The 19,044-nt window shown below is 41.3% G+C and overlaps 1 protein-coding gene and 1 long non-coding RNA gene across 2 annotated transcripts in view; one reads left to right on the forward strand and one right to left on the reverse strand.

Annotated features, from left to right (window-relative positions):
* The first annotated feature begins 6,273 nt into the window (after window positions 1-6,273).
* Window positions 6,274-19,044, forward strand: part of LOC132978931 (vertebrate ancient opsin-like) — a 64,657-nt gene continuing 51,886 nt past the window's right edge. The window contains exons 1-2 of the mRNA XM_061044306.1: window positions 6,274-7,380; window positions 17,939-18,267. Of these exons, the coding sequence (XP_060900289.1) occupies window positions 7,026-7,380; window positions 17,939-18,267 (684 nt within the window). The 5' untranslated portion in view covers window positions 6,274-7,025. The remainder of the gene's footprint in view (window positions 7,381-17,938; window positions 18,268-19,044) is intronic.
* Window positions 13,354-19,044, reverse strand: part of LOC132978932 (uncharacterized) — a 35,331-nt gene continuing 29,640 nt past the window's right edge. The window contains exon 3 of the long non-coding RNA XR_009674002.1: window positions 13,354-13,555. This is a non-coding gene — a long non-coding RNA (uncharacterized LOC132978932). The remainder of the gene's footprint in view (window positions 13,556-19,044) is intronic.

Raw genomic sequence — 19,044 nt, forward strand, 5'->3', positions numbered from 1 at the left:
TGGGAATGCTTCAGCAAAATATAACTTAAATTTGCCATTTCTATATTTAATCCAATTCTATATTTAACCCCTACCCCATGTGTTCAGGGGCACATTGGAAGGAGAAAAGTTAAACGAATCGGCCAGAGTTTAGGATTAAATAATGTATTCCCTGTACACAGCAACGCGCCATCCTGCAGGTGCAACTGGTTTCTTAAATAGAATGAGAGCGGGCACACTGGCTGGTTAGATCCCTGTAACGCACAAAACATACCGATGTATAATACAGCAATTTAATTCAACCTGTTTGAGCTCTGCGCCTCAAATTGTGCGCCACATGACTAGAAAAATCTAGTTGGACGAGCCCCAAATCAAAATAAGGCGCACATTCTTCACGGTGTTCTGGTTCAGACCAGTTGAATGTTCTATTCATAAAGTTTTGGACAGACTTGCAGGGACATGTACTTGATTTGACACCTGTCAGTCCTCCACCAGACGCTGTGTTGCATTATGAATAACCCCTCAACAGCCTCTCCCAATGTATTCTCAGACAGCTTTTCCTCACCACCAACCCCCCACCCATCATCCAAGACATATTCTCCCCTCCTTTATCATGTCATGACAGCTTGTGTGTCAGGCATTTAAAGCATGGGGCTCGAGTGACACACGTGTCCAGATAAACTAGGGGCTGCGGTGGACCTGCGTATAAGACCTGTGGACCATAAATCTATTTGATCCATGGCATCGCAACTCATCTGAGCTTTCCTCAAAGCCGCAGGCATATTAAGTTGCAGAGCAGCAGGGCCCACTCTCCCAAGGTCAATGTCAGAGGGGAGGGCAGGTTGAGGGAGGGAGGAGGGAGGGAGGGAGGAAAAAAGGCGAGAATAGCATATAAAGAGACAGGTAGAATAAAAATGCCTGTGATGTGGCCTTAAAAAACACTTTCACTGGAATATTGTGCAACAGTTTGTGTATTGGTCGAAAGCTCTGTCCCATAGTAGTCAACCTCCTTAGGTTTGACCAGCTTTTGTTCCTCCTCAGGTTCTCACTTTGTTCTCTGTTTTTCTCCGTCACTCTGAGAGAAGTCATTGTGCTGTCTCAGATGAATGTAAGTGGTTGGACTCCTTGTATAACACTTGGACTTGATAAACTCGAAGAGTGGATTATTTGAATGCAGGGCAGTGATATCTGGCAACACATAAACCTTGACTCGTGGCCCCTCTGGGGCCGGCAGCATAATGTGGACACAAACAAAGAATCAAGGCCCCGGTAATCTTTCTGCAAGGCAGGATAAACAAATGTACTTATTCCTAACCTGATATCTATGCAGTCTGGAAGAGGCTGCACGGTGGTGCAGTGGTCAGCCTGGTTCGGCTCCCTGCCGGACAGGCGCCTCTCTGTGTGAAGTTTGTTGTTCTCCCTATGCATGTGTGGGTTCTCCCTGGGTAGTCCAGCTTCGTCCCACAGTCCAAAGACATGCTCGTTAGTTTAATTTGTGACTCTACATAGGTGTGAATCATATCACCCGCATCATATTTGCAACTTCATGCCTTCCTCCAGACTTACCATCTAACCCTCTTCCATCTCACTTATGTAACCCTAACTATTTAGAATTGTCAAATGAAGATGACTATGCTTTAAAGTTTATGTGAGTGTTCTGTACATTTTGTGTCTTTCTTATCCAAACGCACTGAGTGAACACTAAAGAACAGACATCCTGCAGGTCTGGCCTAAGCTCATATGCAGTTGTTATAAACAGACTTGTTACACCTTAAATCAGCAGAAAAGCCAGACATTTTTTTTTGGCATTGGTTGTGCAGTGTGTGCAGGCTTGCCTTTCTTTATTGAGCTATTAGCATAGCTTAATTTGAATTTAGATGAAGCGCAACAGTGCCAAAGTGCAGCTTCAAAGAGCAGCCAACATGGCAGAAGACCATAGACTGTAGACAAACATGGACGAAGTCTCAGTGATGTCACAAATTGGTTTCTAAAGGGGTGTTTTGGAAGCCCATTCATGGCGGTTGCTACATTGAAATTCTGACTATCAAACCTTTGGTGAATCGAACAACAGACAAAGACCTGGAGCTGAGGCAGGCCTTACACCTCCTGACAAACTGCTACAACGCAACCACTTGCAGCTAGATCGGTCACAACCCGGATTTTGCAAAACTTGTATCCTTCATAAAATCAAATTGGGTGAGTTATAAAAAGAAAATGAACCCAGTGTATACCAGGCTGTGAACATTTTTATTTCTGCTGTCAAACTGGTCTTATATGGGGTGTGTATGGGACTTCCATGTCTTTTTCAGCCAGCCTCAAGTGGACTCTGGAAGAACTGCAATTATGATTGGCTTCATTTTCTCTCGGAGGTTGTCGCTTGGCCTAGACTTAATCAAGGGTTAGTGCCATAAATCAAAGCCATGTTATTCAACCAACAACACAAACATGGTCAAGATGTTAGGTTCAGTGACTAGATTAGATATTTTGATGTTGAACAGACAGCCAATAGGATTCACCTGTCACTTAAAGGGACAATGTCCCATAACTTTAATGCTTCACAAAACTAAAACAGCTAAGTTAAATAAAAATTCATCAACAAAAATAGTTGCCCCAACACAAATGTAATGATTCCAAAATTAAATATGAAGCCCATTCTGTGGCTGACATGTTATATTGTCTTCAAACCATGAACTGTAATTAAAGACTAAGCTGTGGGAAAGCACAATAAATTACATAACTATAAAAAACAAGGTTTCATTTTTATCTTTGATCTCTCTGTGAACATGCTGGCAGGATATGTGGTACTGATGTTTTGTGTAGAATGAAACAAGCCCACAGGAAGTGACTGACAACCGATGCTAAAACAAGTAGAGATTAACGGGGGAAAATTGTTCACGAAAAGCTGTGTTTGGGTTAGAAAAACCAGCAGGAGTTAGCTAGATTTAGACAACATTAAAAAGGGATAAGGTCAAAGCTGCTTATTACAAATAAATGACAAGTCATTGTTAGAAAACTGGTAGAGGAGATAAGTTTGTAATTGGCTTTTGGAAGGACGATGCAAGAAACACCAAGGACAAGAACTACAAAATAAAACAGGAAACAGTAAAGAAAATATTAGGTACTCACAGGGTAAATAAACACAAGGATACACATGACGAAATGAAGGAAACACTAGAAACTTAAACCAGGAATAAGAAAAGAAAAATATGCAGGGATAAAAGCAACATGAGGGAACAATATATTTAAAAAAAACCAGGAAATTAATTCTAAACTGTGAAATTAAGAAAATGTAAAACTAAACAAGAACAAATCAAGCCAATTCCAGGGCATTTGATTAAATAAATGCTGTCTGGTTGTAGAAAACAACAGCTCTAATGCATTTAGTGCAAAATGCCTTTTTCATAATGAGGTTAAGAGGGTGAAGAAGGAGCCAGAATAAGTATGCTCATACACTAATAATGGTCCATAAATTATCGAATACATGGTATAATCACAAGAGAGGAGTCCCGTTTCTTTGAGTAACATAGAACATGGATTAGTATGTTGACCTTCTAACCCCGTTTTTAGTTTATATTCCTGAACATCTCCCCAGAGTGTAGCCAGAGTTGACCTAGAAATCCTCTTAAATACCAACTGCCCCGTCCCACTGAGATGATTAAATGGGGGTGATATTCACAATAGAACCCAAGTGTCTTAATTCACTCCAATTACAGGTAGGATTCTATGTGTGGAGGATGTCAGAGTAAATGTCACTGTACAGTTTTCATGGGTAATTACCTTGCTCCAGTGTGACAAGGGGGCTATTTTAGTGGGAAGGGATTAGACCAGACCGGGAAGGGGGAGAAAAAGTTTCCAAACTGATTCTGGAACTTTCCATCAGCCTGCAAAGCGTTGCAGAGGACACATTTTTACCCACCTAATTAAAGACACTGCTTTAAACCAAATGCCAGCACACAAGTATGAACTTTTAATTACCAACTAATTGCTGACATTTTGAACTTGTGTTTGACTTATTTTTTTGTGTGGATCACATTTAAGGCATCCGAACTGAATTGGAGCTGCATGGCAGCAGTTGACACCTAACAGAACCGATCCAAGAGACTTGAACTTCTGAGCTTTATGTTTTCAGATGCAAACTGCTCTCTCAGGAAGTCATTAGAGCGGCTTTCATCTGCTCGCCGTCACTTTAAAAACCGAACACCATATTCTTTATTTTAGACTGCCTAATTAAAACTAGAACATGCTGTTCTTTCCCCCAAAATATGTAAGTGTCTCCATGTGATAGCACTTTATCTGTCAGCCATGTAAAGCAGCTAAAGATGAGTGAACCTGATAGCTGGTCCAGATTATGCTAGTTGGACTTAGAATGTAGCACAGGGTGTGCTGTCTGCAAACAAGGAGCGCTGCTTCTCTCTGCCTTTGGTGGAGTATACGGACTCTGTATGGCTAGATCCCTGACACTCATCATGTTTTTAGCATTTCACTGCTCCTCATTATTCCAGTCTGACTCTGACTCTGTCTCTGGAGGGAATGTTTGCAGTGCTGATAGACAGAAATTATGATTTAATTTCACAGATAGAAGCTACCAAAATGAAATACAGAAAATCATCAGACAATGAAAAATGTAGTTGTATCGATTTAGTCTGTGGAAAAAAACTTAAATGCCACATATTCTGACAATATGTGACAGCCATGAGTCATGCCCTCTTGACACCAAAAATAGGCCGCTAAACATTTTCTGGTCTAATAGAACAACATGTTTAGTTTCTTGCAGAGCTCGTCTTTTGCATGGGTGCAAAGATTCACCTTTTGTGAAATTTGGCAGCTGGCACATTCCTCGCAGTGGGTGGTGGAAATGTTTGTGTATGTAATGTTTAGCTACTTCCATTGATACACAGTGGTGGCTGTGGCTTATAAAGTTAAATCACAAGACAATTTCTCTTCTAAAATACACCATTGAAATGTAGGGAAATGGCAGTTTTTAAAGATGATAAGACCAGATCAGTACATGATCGCAGACTCGATGGAAATTCACCCATTTACCAGTGATTTTGAAATGTGTTTTTTGTTCCCCAGTAACTATGCAAAATGTGCTTACCTTATTGTAAAGTGTTACAAAATAACCATCCTCTGAGGAAGGTCATTTGGAAGACGTGTACAACCAACGCTACAAACCCCCGCAGGATACTCAAGGATGATGTCATGCTCTCTTGTTCACGTATAAAGCAAGTATACTCAGGGTCCTAGGCGCCGAATATTGGATGAGATTTTTATCTGAATTACCAAAATTTGAAGGAAAGCTTCTGCAAACTGTCCAACGAATGGTTGCCATAGTTTTTGTGCTATTAAGACAGTGTTCTATCTCTTTTGCTCAGAGCAGCTTATGGTTGAAAATATGGCTAAAGAGATAAACGCATGGCATCAAAAAGTCTGTTGAGGATGACATTTTTTTTTAACATCTTTGATGTTGACTCATTGGAGAAATGCCTTCATCATATCCTGTCCAGATCATTACGACTCTGTTTCCAGCGTTCTCTCCATCGCCTCCAGCTCGTACAGAATGCTGTAGCTATTCACTGAGACCATAACATAAGAGCATGTACACCTGTTTTAGCCCCATTACACTGGCTACTGGTGCCTTTTAGAATCAATTTTAAAACATTCAATCACTTTAAGTTACCTTTGTGGCTTGTAACCTCTAACTCTAAACACACAGCAGATCCTCAGGCAAAACTCTGTCGTCTGTTCCAAAGTCATGACTTCAAACTAAAGGTGACTCTGTGTGTGTTTGCTGCCAGAGCCCCCACACTGTGACCTAACCTGTATGAGGAGATCATGTTAAATAAGGGCTAAAAACATCGTTGTCTGAGCCTCTTTAAATCTTCCACCAAATGTTATCTTTGCTTCATCTTTTGTTCATTGTTTACCTTTGGTTGTCAGCTGTATTGCTTTCTTACAAAAGTACTATCAGTGTCAAAGCTGCCAAAGTTCTCCTTATGGATGTGTAAACACTTTATAACTCTGATGTTTTGAAACTCAAAGAACGCAAGCGAGTTCAGGGAGTAATTCCTTAAACCTATGATTTATAATAAGACACGTGTATGATCTAATGTTTTATAATTACACCTAATCCCATTTGTAAAGTAAATGATCCTCAGGTCATATTTTGTTTTGTTATGATCAATTAATACGAGACCCTTTTTTCTTTTAGATCAATTTATTATCTTCAAAGCTTTCGTTTAAATCCACAACACACTGGGATAAACAGCTGAAAAGTGGAGCTGGCGCTGCTGAGGACTCGCTCCCCAGAGATTCAGCACCACGGACAGCGCCGCGCCTCAAAGAGTGCTGATTGGACGCTGGAGGAGACACACGAGGGAGAAGGAACAGCTCAAACTTTAAGGTATACGTTTCCACCCTTCTTGTTTTCTTTCATTTTCTCTTTTATAATAGAGCTCCGGGCACAGTAGGATGGCTTTACTGTAGCTCGGTCCGGTCTTTGAACAATACGACGGTCGTCTTCATGATCTCCATGCTGCGCTGCTCCGCCCTCCTCCTCCTCCTCCTCCTCCCACCAACTCCCCCCTTCGCCCAGACGTCAGCTACTCGAGAACGGACAACAGTGATTTAAATCCGGGCAGAGAGGGAAGGTGTCTCTGTGAGAGACAGGAGCATCTCCGCAAACAGTGAGTGTGAGCGAGCATTACAGGCTGCCACACGGTGGAGCAAAGACCAACCAAACTTTTTTGTTTTTTAAATTTTCCAACACCTCCCCTCCCCCTGAACTGAGACACAAAGTTTTGACATTCTCAACAAACAAACTTTTTTTTTTTAGTATCCCTCATTTCTGTTTGGCTCTACTTTTTTTTTACACTTGTCATTTCTTTTTACATCAGCAACAAGTGCTTCTGGCTACCAGACACAACTTATCTATATGATATTTTTCCACACACAGAGAAAAAAAAAAACAGATGCCAACGACACATTAGCCGCCGCTCAGTGCACCGTGGTCGCCCAGTGTGCTACCGCCGTGACAGCGGACTGCGATGATCGTGTCCAACGTGAGCCTTAGCGGCTGCGCGGGGGTCAACGGCGCTTTGTGTGCCGGAGCCGGGGAAGGGTACCGAACCACCCTTACCCCGACGGGGAACGTGGTGGTGGCTGTGTGCCTTGGCTTCATCGGCACGTTCGGACTTCTGAACAACCTGCTGGTGCTAGTGCTCTTCTGCCGCTTCAAGATGCTGCGGTCTCCCATCAACCTGCTGCTGATTAACATTTCCATCAGCGACCTGCTGGTGTGCGTACTGGGAACTCCGTTCAGCTTCGCGGCCAGCACGCAGGGACGGTGGCTCATAGGAGAGGCGGGCTGCGTGTGGTACGGATTCGCCAACTCGCTCTTTGGTGAGTAGACACCAATTTATGATGGTTTTACGTTTGGTTTGTTTGTGTGTTTTTGTATTTTTGTTCCATCCGTGTGCTTCGGTATATTGTTTCCACATTTGGTTGTCAGTCAGTAGTGGTACAGTAGGCTATGCTTCGTGTGTTTGAAGCACTGCGCTTGTTGGATTAGATGTTGAGCTTCGTTTTTAGTGTAGAAATTGACTATTAAAAATAGAAGGTTATTTGATTGTCTTAGTAGTGTGATGTGCACGGTGCATCTTTGTTTTCATGTAAAACTTTTAAAGAAAAAGCCTGAAAATCACCATAAACCTTATGTGAGGAAAATGTTACAAGAAACATCGCTTATGCACCAAACACAAAGATAAAGGAACGTATATTCGGCCAATATTTCACATGTTTGCGTGCTTTAGTTCTTAAAGCTACTTCGTGACATGGTATTTCCTTTATCTCAAATTGTTGTATTTCAAATTTGTGGGTGTCATCATCCTGCATCCGCCTCACTTATTGCAAAGGTCGTCAATGTGTTGGCTAAAATGCTGATTGTCAAAAAAAGGAAACGCAAGATAATTTAGCGCAGAAAGAGTTCCGTTGTTATGAATCAAAGAGTAACATCACACGTAGATGCTCAGGTTATGTCCAGGTGATTAGTTGTGCAACAGTCTTGTGTGGTGCACTTTTAATCATTATCTGAGCTGAGGCTGTATATCCCACTGTCAAATAACCTCCAAATGTGCATGCGCAATTTACATGGGAGCGCTGTATTGAGGGGATTATGTTTGGTGCTTAGCGCAGCCACATGGAGTCATTTGTTCAAATGTCATAACAAAATCGGAAAACCTGTCACATAGGACCGTCAGTTGGAGTCGCAAGCGATGTAGTGAAATAGAGAGGTGTGCAGCCTACTATTAAGTGGTCGTTAAACGCTTGTTACCATACGATGTCGTTTCTGTGCCGGAGGCGAGGGAAGCATCATCACAGTTCATTAAGAGGCGCAGGTCCGAGCGGGGCTGTGCACGCCGACACCGTGCAGGTTTCCACGAGCAGGCTGTGGCAGATGCATCACCAGCATTTGTTGCAGAATAAAGTCACCCATGGGAAATCTGTTTGGGGGACGCTGGTCTAGCTTTGCTTAGGAGCGCTCAAATTGATGCAAATGGGCCACAGTGATGCAACTGAGGATACGGCCCTTACTCACTCACCTGGAGCCCGGCCAGGCTGCAGGCTGAGCCAAAAGCAAGCTTATAGTGTTCATCTCTGCATGCGCCATGAGGGCTGTAGGAAAGTTGCAAAGGAGTTTTGAATTAAACTAACAAAGCAAATACATGTCCTTATTAGTACATTAATAAAATATCTAATGTATGCCTTGGATGAAATCAGTCTGACATCAATTCAAAAAAAGACACAAAATTGCACTTGTGTGATCAGTTGTTCTTCCAATGTCTGATTTAAAGGTCTTTCATGAACAGGCTTTCTTTGTATCAGTCCCACTAATTGCTCTCAAAGCCTTCAAAGCCATCCACATCTGCCTCTGAAGAGCAAGCAGCTTGAGTTATTGGGTTATAAAACCTCTAATTCCTCATCTCTTTGACATGAACATGGTTATTGCTCTGCTCTATATTAAACATGTCCCTTGCTGTCAAATCAAAGAGCATATTTCAAAGAAAATTTGCAAGTTAAAACCTGCCTCTTAAAATTAATTGTGCAGATCTTTGGTATAAAAAATTTACAGACGTAAGAGATGTAGTTAAACCATGCATTTTATATTTTATAATGCTTATTTTTGTTCGCTGTCTGACTCAGGTGCCCGCAGAGTACCTAGCACCCTTGCCTGAACAATTGTGAGAAATGTCTATCTATATGCATATCATATAGAATTCATTGCATAAAGTATAAGTAGTAAGGTGATAACTGTCACTCTTCTAGTCATGTTTGAATTATTGATGATGCTTTCATTACTTTTTTCAATACAGCCCTCATCAATGAATCATATAGCCACTTACATTCATTCATGGTCAGCTTCTTTAAAAAACAAATTCCAAAAGTTCATTGGTCATCCAATTCAAATAATGCAAACAATATGAATGGCTTTTTACTGGATTGGAAAAAAAATTGTTTTATAAAATATTAAAAGCTTTCTGAGAATATAGACCTCCACACCCCTCTTGCACATTGCCTGCACATAGTGGAGTGCGTCCCCATGCAGTCAGCTGCCATAGCCTAAGTCTGATGAAGTTTGTGAAAAGGCTCATAAATCTTGCACAAAGGGTCTCCTTCTCGCTCACGTCACTGCATCTAATCTCCTGATGTCTTTCTTTAATAGAAGCTGAGATATCCACTCGTAAAGTTACCATTTTACTGACAAAAAGTCAGGGCTCACATTTCCTGTTGTGGCTTAATAACTCAGACGTGCTTCTTTCTCGTCCTTATAGTGACATTGGTGGTGCGCATCAATAATATGTGTTCATAAATCACCTGAGGCAAACAATGTAGCTGATTTAGTGTTATTGTCGATCATGTGCCGCCCTCTGAATTATGGGATTGTGTTTTTGCATAACTGACAGCAGAGTATTGATGGATTGTGAGGTAACAATGGCGTCTTGAACAAAGACATGTTCATGGACTTGTGTAGCACTTTTCTAGTCCTCTGACCACACAAAACGCTTTGTTACACTACATGTCACATTTATGCATTCACACCACATTCACACACCAATGACAGAGGCTGCTACATAAAGTGTCCAACTGCCCCTCAATACTATATTCACACGCCGTTTGCAAAGCAGAAGCAGCAGTTTCAGTGTCTTACTGCCAGTTTGAAGCCCCAACCTTTCCTCTGAGAGAAAATTGACCCTTAGCCCTGATTCCACAACCACCCCTCTACTGCCTTTCAGGAGCGTGACAGTCAGACTGAAGGAGAGAAAAAAGTACTTTGTATCTTTGTAGTAGCTTCAACTCTTCTGCATCTTATGAAATGTGTGTCATTATGAGCCCCATCCTTTTGCATCATATGATTACCGCGCTGTTGTGAATTTTGTCAAACCTGCTTTTTAAATTTTTTTTTAAATAATGATGTAATCATCATCAAATAAGATACAAAAGATCTCTGTATCAAGCTGGAAGAGAAACCTCTTTGGATTTTTGGTATTTCTATAAAGTGTTGCTTCATCAGGCCTATTAAGTTTGCCTGAATGCTGTCAGTTGTTGAGATGTTACAAAGATAGATGTCAAATGTCCTGAAGGCCTGCGTCTGAAAGCTGTTTCTGTGAATGCATGAATATACTTCGTCTGACAGACATCTGGTATTGAAATGTGTTAAACAGATAACGTGTTTTAAAGTGTTCTGTTACCCCACTGAGATCTGATTTCTGTTCTCTCATGAAAAACCCACAGTCAGAGTTCAAAGCAGAATGATGACGTAGATAGAGATGCTTATGCTTTGTACGGATTGCCTTTAAACCTTTGTACAATGTAACTACCTCTTGGTGCGATCACACAGATTTGATCAAAAATCAATGATGATGTTAATATGTCTTGCCTCAGTAGGCTTTATTATCCAAACAACTTTTCAAGGTATATAGTATATATACCAATTTTATGACCAGTTGTATGGGGTCAGAGTGAGAAAGACAGATTTGGTCAAAATGTAAAGGTAAAGCAAAAACTTCAAACCACAAAAAACACAAATCAGTGACTTCTCCTTCACATTCGTCGAGAATTGTACTTCAGTCCAACTCACACCTGGGTGTATGGGACTCAAAGTGAGTGCATAGTGAAATGTGAAGTTCATTGAATGGTTCTCAAGAAAGCTGAGAGTAGCTCTTCCAGAGTGCCCAGCAATCCTCCTGCTCTGAACACCAATGCACTTCCAAAAAGGCTGCACTTGTTACACTCAATGATTTGGGGGTTTCTGCAGCACAGAATTCCAGGAGGTGCTTCCCTTCTTCCGAGACTTTTGTCAACAGGCCACCCTAAAACTTTTCCAAATGCACTGCTAAAGTTCGGTTAACTTTACTAAATTGAATCTTGCTTTGCTTAAGAGCCTCTTGAATCCACCAAACTTTTCTACATTGAAAACAGACTTCTTAGCATTCCTTACATCTCCTCTAGGATCGAAGTCAGCAATTTCTAAAACAAGATCCCTTCATTTCAGTCCTCTAATGTAGATAAATGAAGCCTGCGATGCTTTTGAGTGTGTGGATGTTCTCTGATTGTCTCCACTGTCCCGATAATACAAGTGTTATGCTGAGATTAAGTACCATGTGAAGATGTGCAACACTGACATCCACGAGGAGCCAATTCATTAAATTTCTGTCTGGCAAGAGTTTGGCTTCTACCAGCTACAACAGAGCGAGGAGGAAGAGGAAGTGTGTGTGTGTGTGAGTGAGAGAGAGAGAGAGATGGCTTGCGGACATCATTAGAACTCCATTGGTTATGGACGAGCGATTCCTCAACGGCCTCGTAAAAACAGAGAGAAGGAAAGAGTGAGGGAGGGTCAGAGAGGGGAAAAGTGAAATGGATTGTTTAGATGAATAATGTCGCTTTCAGCTTTGACAAAGTGACTGTGTCTGTCTTCACCAAATCTCTGTAAAGCTCCTGTGAATGATCAATATCCCTTCAAATTATTCAAAGTAGACAATGTAAACTTGGCGTTAGTATGCTGCATTCCTGCTCCCCCTCACATTGATTCCTCCTTTTTGTTGCTTGCATCTTAGATTCTTGAGTGACTGAACAGTTGAAGTTCCTTAGCTTTGACTTCATGCCAAGAGCATAAACTGAAGACAACTTGTGGGGACTCATGCCTGTATAGTGCATATTCAAAAACACACTCATACTCAGTACTTTGTCCTTTGCCATCCGCCTCCTGGCACACATTTAGCTGCTTCACCTCTCCTGCCCAGCTCCTTGCATCTTCCTCTCTTTTTACTGAACTTGTTTTCTCTGTGACGCCTTGAAGGATGATGAGAGTAACCTTGTTCCACACCATGCTGCGTGTTCTTGCATACTTCTTCTGCCATACATGCACTCTGAACAGTCAGTAGATTAACCCCCCCCGCACAAGTCGGATCACACACTCACACACACACACACACAAGCACAAATCAGCAACCATGAAGGTACAGAAATGGATGAACGTGTATGAAGGAAGATATAGATGTATACATTTATATCACACAGGCACAGGCTACACCCGATCTGAGTGATGTTCATTTGTACGTTAGGTAAGAAGAAAGTCTCAGCAGGGGGAAAGAAAACAGAACAATACTGCAATACTGCCCATAAAGGTCAAAGAAAGAGACACAGCTAATGAGCTGCTGAAATAAATATTGAATAAGGGACTCTAAAAGCAGACAGAAAAATAAAGATTCTAGTTGAGAAGTGTCTGGTTTGAGTCTGATATGAGTGTGAAGAGAGGTGGCAATGTAAACACACTCTTTACTCAAGTAACAGTACCAATATTTGTTTAAAAAACGATGCAGAAGTGAATACGGACAACGAGCCTCAGATACTGCTTAAAATGTAGTATTAGGTATTCATAGATAAACCAGCTAATGCACCATTGTTTAACCAGAATTGAAAAGCCACTCCACACATCAAAGACTTGTGAGGTGAATTGTGATGTGAAGATAACAAAAAAAAGAGGCTCAATAGAAGTAATGTTGTAGTACCTGAAATTGGTCTTGGTCCCAAGACCGGTCTTTCCTTGTTCTTTTCCTTTCTAAAAGCTTAAAAAGCTTAAAAGCCTGCTAAACCCTTCCCGGTGTTACAGTCTACATTGAGATCACTAAATGTCTCGGTCTTGTCTTGGTCTCGGAGCACTCTGGTCTTTGGTATGTCTTGGTCTCAGTTAGTGTGGTCTTAGGCTGAGGACACATGATGTGTGTAATTGTAAATGATTCAGGATGCCTTTTGCAATGTGTCTATTGTCCCTTTATATATCTTAATGAGAAAGTGACGATTCATTGTAAAGAGTAATGAATGGGTCCCATAGTCCAAAGTTGTTTGACAAAAAAAATACCTACATAAAATACAAATACCTAAAAATTTATTTTAAGTTAAGTAATGGAGTATTCACAATCCATCACTTCTGAGAGTGAATAATCATTCTTTGTCATCCGCAATTTGATTTATTTTCCTTTTGGTTCCTACTTAGTGCTGTCGCTGTAAATCTGTGCACCTGAGAGAAGAAGAAAAAAACACCAGGATCAGATTCTTGGAGTAAAAACAGCTTTATCCAGTCTTGTGTTTTTCATTCAAACGGCCTTTTCCTGGATATGGTATCAGACAGGTGATACTGAATCCGACACTTCTAACAGACAAATAAGGCAGATGCAGCGAGGGAGAGTCACACTGACAGCAGCCGCACAGATTTGTTTTATTACAGACATTATCAGATCAGAGGATGTTTCATTTTGGAATATTAGATTCCGCTGCTGCCACTGAGCCTGATGGAGAACAAGGAGATGGATGTAGAGGGAAGTTTGATTTCAGTTGTTATTAAGTTGTTTTGATGTTTATTAATGTGACATTACATTTGCATGAAAAAAAAAGCTTTTTAGATCAAGTGGTTTAATCAAGGTGTCATATTTAGAATAAACTGCAGCATTTCTTTAGAGGCCAAGGGAAGACAGTTTCAAACTTATTCAGCAACATGATGTCTGTCTGTGTTTAATTTTGATGCCTCTGTGTGAATCTCAAGTTGAGCTACTAATACGCTTTAGCACTTTTCAGAAAGTATGATTTGATTTGGCTCTTCATTTCAAGCTGGTTAACAGGCTTTACAGACATTAAAACTAGATCAAATCAGTGGTGATGGGAGTTCCAGCTCTTTTTAGTGATCTGGATCATTTGGCTCAGCTCATGAATAACAGCCAGCTCTTTAGTCTCCCAAAATGCCCTTTATATGGAACCATTTCTTTTTAATTAAATCAGCCAAATGTAGCTCCTCCCATCTCTGTCTGTGCTCTGTACATCATCGTTCCCCCTCCCCCTGATGCTTTTTTGTCATTGCAGCTGGCACCGATTGTTCACATAAGGTTTGAGCTCATAAAGCCAACTCCTTGCCAACGACACAAACCTAAATACTAGTCTGTCATCTCAAAGTTGCGCTACTGTACAACACAAGATCCCAACAAAGAGTTTGGAATCAAAGGCCATGTAAAAAGTTACTGTGAAGAACAAAAATCAGGGTCTTCATGTACTATTTGTTGCTTCTCCTGTAAGTTATTTTACCCATCAGATAATCTAAGTGTGTATTGTATAGCTCATAGCATCAAATGGATGCAGGTCCAATTGGATTCATTGGATCAGTGGATCATCGTTAAGGGGATCAAGTACGGGTCAGACTCCAACAACCCAAGTTACGCTGTTTCACACATGCAGTTTTCTAGACAATTTTCAGGACAGCCTCCCCCCGAAATCTTCCTTAGTTGCTCATTCACTTATGTCCTTCATAGTGTGAAGTTTTCCCTGTCAGACGTGGTGGGGGGATGGGATCCCAGGAGGCAAGATATGACATAAAAAATATAATCCAAGATGGCAGACAAAGGGACTGAGTCCGACACCATTACAGCAGTTTTTTTTTTGCCTTCAGTTCAACGCTCTCTGTAATTGGATATATTATCTGTATCAGCAAACAAGTGGACAAGAACTATTGGCGAGGAGAAAAGAGTGTGAAGCGGCTTCATTACATGCAGGAAGTCGTACCAGTCACGCGCCGGTCGCTTATAAACATCATCACCCTGCCCGCCCACACACTCACAGTAAATTGTCCAATTCACACATTGGCTCACCCATACTTGGAAATGTGAAAATTTACCAGAGGGGCTCACAGGAAAAAGTCCTGATGAAGTGGGGACTGAAAGTGTGTCCGTGTGCATTCACACATGCAGCATACTCAGGTTTTTAGGAACCTTTACGTGTGTGACAACACCATTAGATAGGATTTGTCTGAAATAAATGTTTGCTCTCAGTTACATTCTTACAGTCAAACCAGGCTGTTGGCTGTAAGTAAATGACTTAGCCCTGAGTATTGTGCATTAAAATGATCCCTTAACTGTGTGCAAGATACATCTCTATGTTGCTTACTTAAATTAAAGCCATTCCAGTCATGTTTCGGTTCAAGGGAACACGTGTTGCTTTTGGACTTTTGACAACTTTAAACTATAGACTGAATAAAACAATAGACGTTTGCACTCTGACCTCACCCATCGGTATCGCGACTGTGTGAATGAAGCATCAAGTTTGGCATATGACAACACCATGTTTGTGGGAGAAAGAATGTTGCGCACAGTAAACAAACAACAGGCAGGAGACCATTCAGCTGTCAGCTCTCTGTCTCAGAACTACCAACCTTATTTTCCTCTGCTCAAGTTAAACGACAAGAATATAGCTGTGAGTTGTAGTCTTATGTGCAGGAAGGAAAACTTTTCTCACACGAAGAACCGAGCTAAACAACAACAGAGCCTGGTGCTGCAGACTCCGGAAAAACCCAGGAAGTGCAGCTCACGTTAGCTCGGCAGACCAAGAAGGAGACACTCCATACAAACAGCCAGCTTGATTCAAACACTGCCTGCTCCATGATGTGTAAGCGGAACTATAGACTGATAGACAGGCGACGTCCTTCATATCACTGTTTGAGTCTGTGGCCTTCAGAGATCTAAACGGTTAAATACCCTCATATTGAAAACAACTACAGTGCTATTTGAAATCTGTGAGTTGTCACAGCACAATTCTGCCACAGCAACACTAAATAATGTGAACACTAATATGAGGAATTGAGGAAAAAAAGTAATGCTAAAGTTACTTTTAAAGCCGTAACTTTGTTATTGGTTATGGTTCTTGATTACAAGTCTTTCAGTAAATACTGGTAAACAGTTTGTAAATTATCAGCTCATTCTTGATTTGTTCCTCTGAAGCTCATCAAATTAGTGTGCACAGTCTAACACGTTATCACTTCTCCTACCTAAATTGAATCTAACCAGATGTTGAACTGAATCAACAGACACAAAAGACAGGCAGGATGAGATAGGCTAGTAATGAGCAGGGTGAAAAGCCTCTTTTGTCAGAATACAACAGAAATCTGTTTGGGATTGGTTGCTATGTGTCGTGAGCAAACAGAAGCACAAGTGGGTTGTTGTAAATCTCTGTTGACTCTGTAATATTGCAGTTACACAGCCAATAAAAAGTGCAGGAAAAGCAACATGCGCGTTAAATCTGGGGGAAACAGACGCGCATTAATGCCTCGCTGTGCCAATGAGGCTCTGCAGGCAGAGGTATATACAGCTCAGCCCATGTATTTACACACAAACACATCATCCTCAATCACTGAGCTTAAATGTGTTTCTCCAACTTTGCTTTCCCTCCTACTGTCCCCCTCCCGACTTTCTACCTTTATTCATTCATCCTGCTGCTTTTGGAGCTCGGTGAAAGGTCTGGACCGCCTTTTTAAGAAGAAGAAGCATTGAGGAAAGGTCCGCTTCACTGCCAGTGAAAATCAATGGGCATGAAGGATGGCTTCATGGATCATAATGGCTTAAAAACAAATACCGGACAGGATAAAAAGGCTAAAGGGTCAGCTTGAACACTGAGCTACAAACTCCTACTGCTCTGCCTCAAATACTGAGACGGGAAAAGGTAGAAATATTGGCACAGAGTGTGAGTGTGTGTGTGTGTGTGTGTGTGTGTGTGTGTGTGTGTGTGTGTGTGTGTGTGTGTGTGTGTGTGTGTGTGTGTGTGTGTGTGTGTGTGTATTTAAGAGGTTAAAGTAGGAGAAGAAAGATTCCTTTGTGTTGCTTTTTACTGCAGAGACACCACAGGTAGAGCTGCTGTTACGGATGTGCAGCAGTGTGGATCTGCTTGCTGCAGGACCTGGCACGAGAGCTATATATTAGTTGATTCTACAACCACACAGTTTTATTATGCTGCATTTTTCACTTTGCCAATTATTTTTTTTAAAGGCAGAACCTGCCCTCCCTCTGAGCGCTGTAAACCATAAAGCTGTTTTTAGCTGCACTTTTGATTTTGAAGAGAGCTGTGGAGCTTTAAATCACATTGACTATGGATGTTTTCCTCCCTAGAGTTGATAGTATTTGGACAGGCGGCGTGTTTTTGTCTCCATGTGACTGCCCCATTAAATGTGATGTACAATAACCGGGGTGTAAAAGAAACAACACACATGCTGTTTTCACTGTTACATTGCCATCATATTTGATTTTATGGAAGCTCTAAGCAGACATGGATACATACATATTATTTTCCCCTTTCTCCAGTAGATAATGAGTAATTTCAAGTTGTTTCCATGACAACTCAACCACAAATCATACATTGAAATAGGCTTACATTACCTACAATGGGCACATGGCATGGACTATTATTTTGTTTTCGAGACCGCCAGGAAGTGATTCTATTATCACCAGTAAACAACTGTGTTATCTTGTGATAATGACATAAACACAAATGACAACGGTGAACCCAGGATTTAAGTCCTTCTATATGCTTTGTCCCTGTGTTCCTCTATTTAATGGTTACCTATATATTTATATACCCTGTCTTCCTCTAGGCATCGTCTCCCTGATCTCCTTGGCTGTCCTCTCTTATGAGCGCTACAGCACCATGATGACCCCAACTGAGGCGGACTCGTCCAACTACTGTAAGATCTCCCTGGGCATCACCCTGTCATGGGTCTACTCCCTCATCTGGACCATGCCACCGCTCTTTGGCTGGAGCAGCTACGGCCTCGAGGGCCCCGGGACCACCTGCTCGGTTGACTGGTCGGCCAAGACGGCGAATAACATCTCTTACATAATCTGCCTGTTTGTGTTCTGCCTCATCGTGCCATTTGTGGTGATCGTGTTCAGCTACGGCAAGCTGCTGTGCGCCATCAGACAGGTGAGTGAATTTGCGGACTGGGAGGGCTTTCCACTAAAAACCTGTAAATACAAGTTGGGTGAGCCTGGGTGCACCTTAAACATATCATTGTCCCATAAACTGTGATATTTATGGAGACAGAATAATAACTGCAGCTCATAAAGATTTAAACAAGTTAATAACACAGACATAGAACATTAAAAATCTAAATATATTACCTTTTTTTTTTTAATCACCTCACAAAATGAGTCTCCCTTCCTAAAGAATGTCTCCATTGCTGCTCAAGAAAGTCAGGATGACAAAAGGTAAACTGTTAAAATCATGTTTTTATATGAAGGCATTAACATAAAAGCAGCACTTATTTATAATCTATCTTTTCCTGACAGTGAATGTAAAGACACTTTGCAATGTGGACAGAAGGAACCAGTTATTAAGCTAATGGCTCTGTGAACCCCATCTGCTCAATGCGACCAAGTGTTTATAGGATTAATCATTACAGAGCATCACATGACTGTGTTTGTAGTTTTGGTTTGTTCTGCAGCCTGCACTTTCACTGTTATGGTTCACATTACCTTGTGGGTTTTCAGAAACAAAGCTTTGAAAACCCACTGTGCAATTCCCAACTAACACCAAACAGCAGACAGAGTTAGTGACTAATCCATGAGCACAGCAACTACAGAAGCAAATATACGTCTGAGGAGTGGGAAGAGGCCAATACGGAGCCAAATGAAAGTAAATACTTTGTCAATTGAATTTGCAATGAAGAAGAAGACCAGGAAAACTATCCAATTGAACGCA

The sequence above is a fragment of the Labrus mixtus genome, chromosome 8 (assembly GCF_963584025.1).
Source record: "Labrus mixtus chromosome 8, fLabMix1.1, whole genome shotgun sequence".
NCBI classification, from domain to species: Eukaryota; Metazoa; Chordata; class Actinopteri; order Labriformes; family Labridae; genus Labrus; species Labrus mixtus.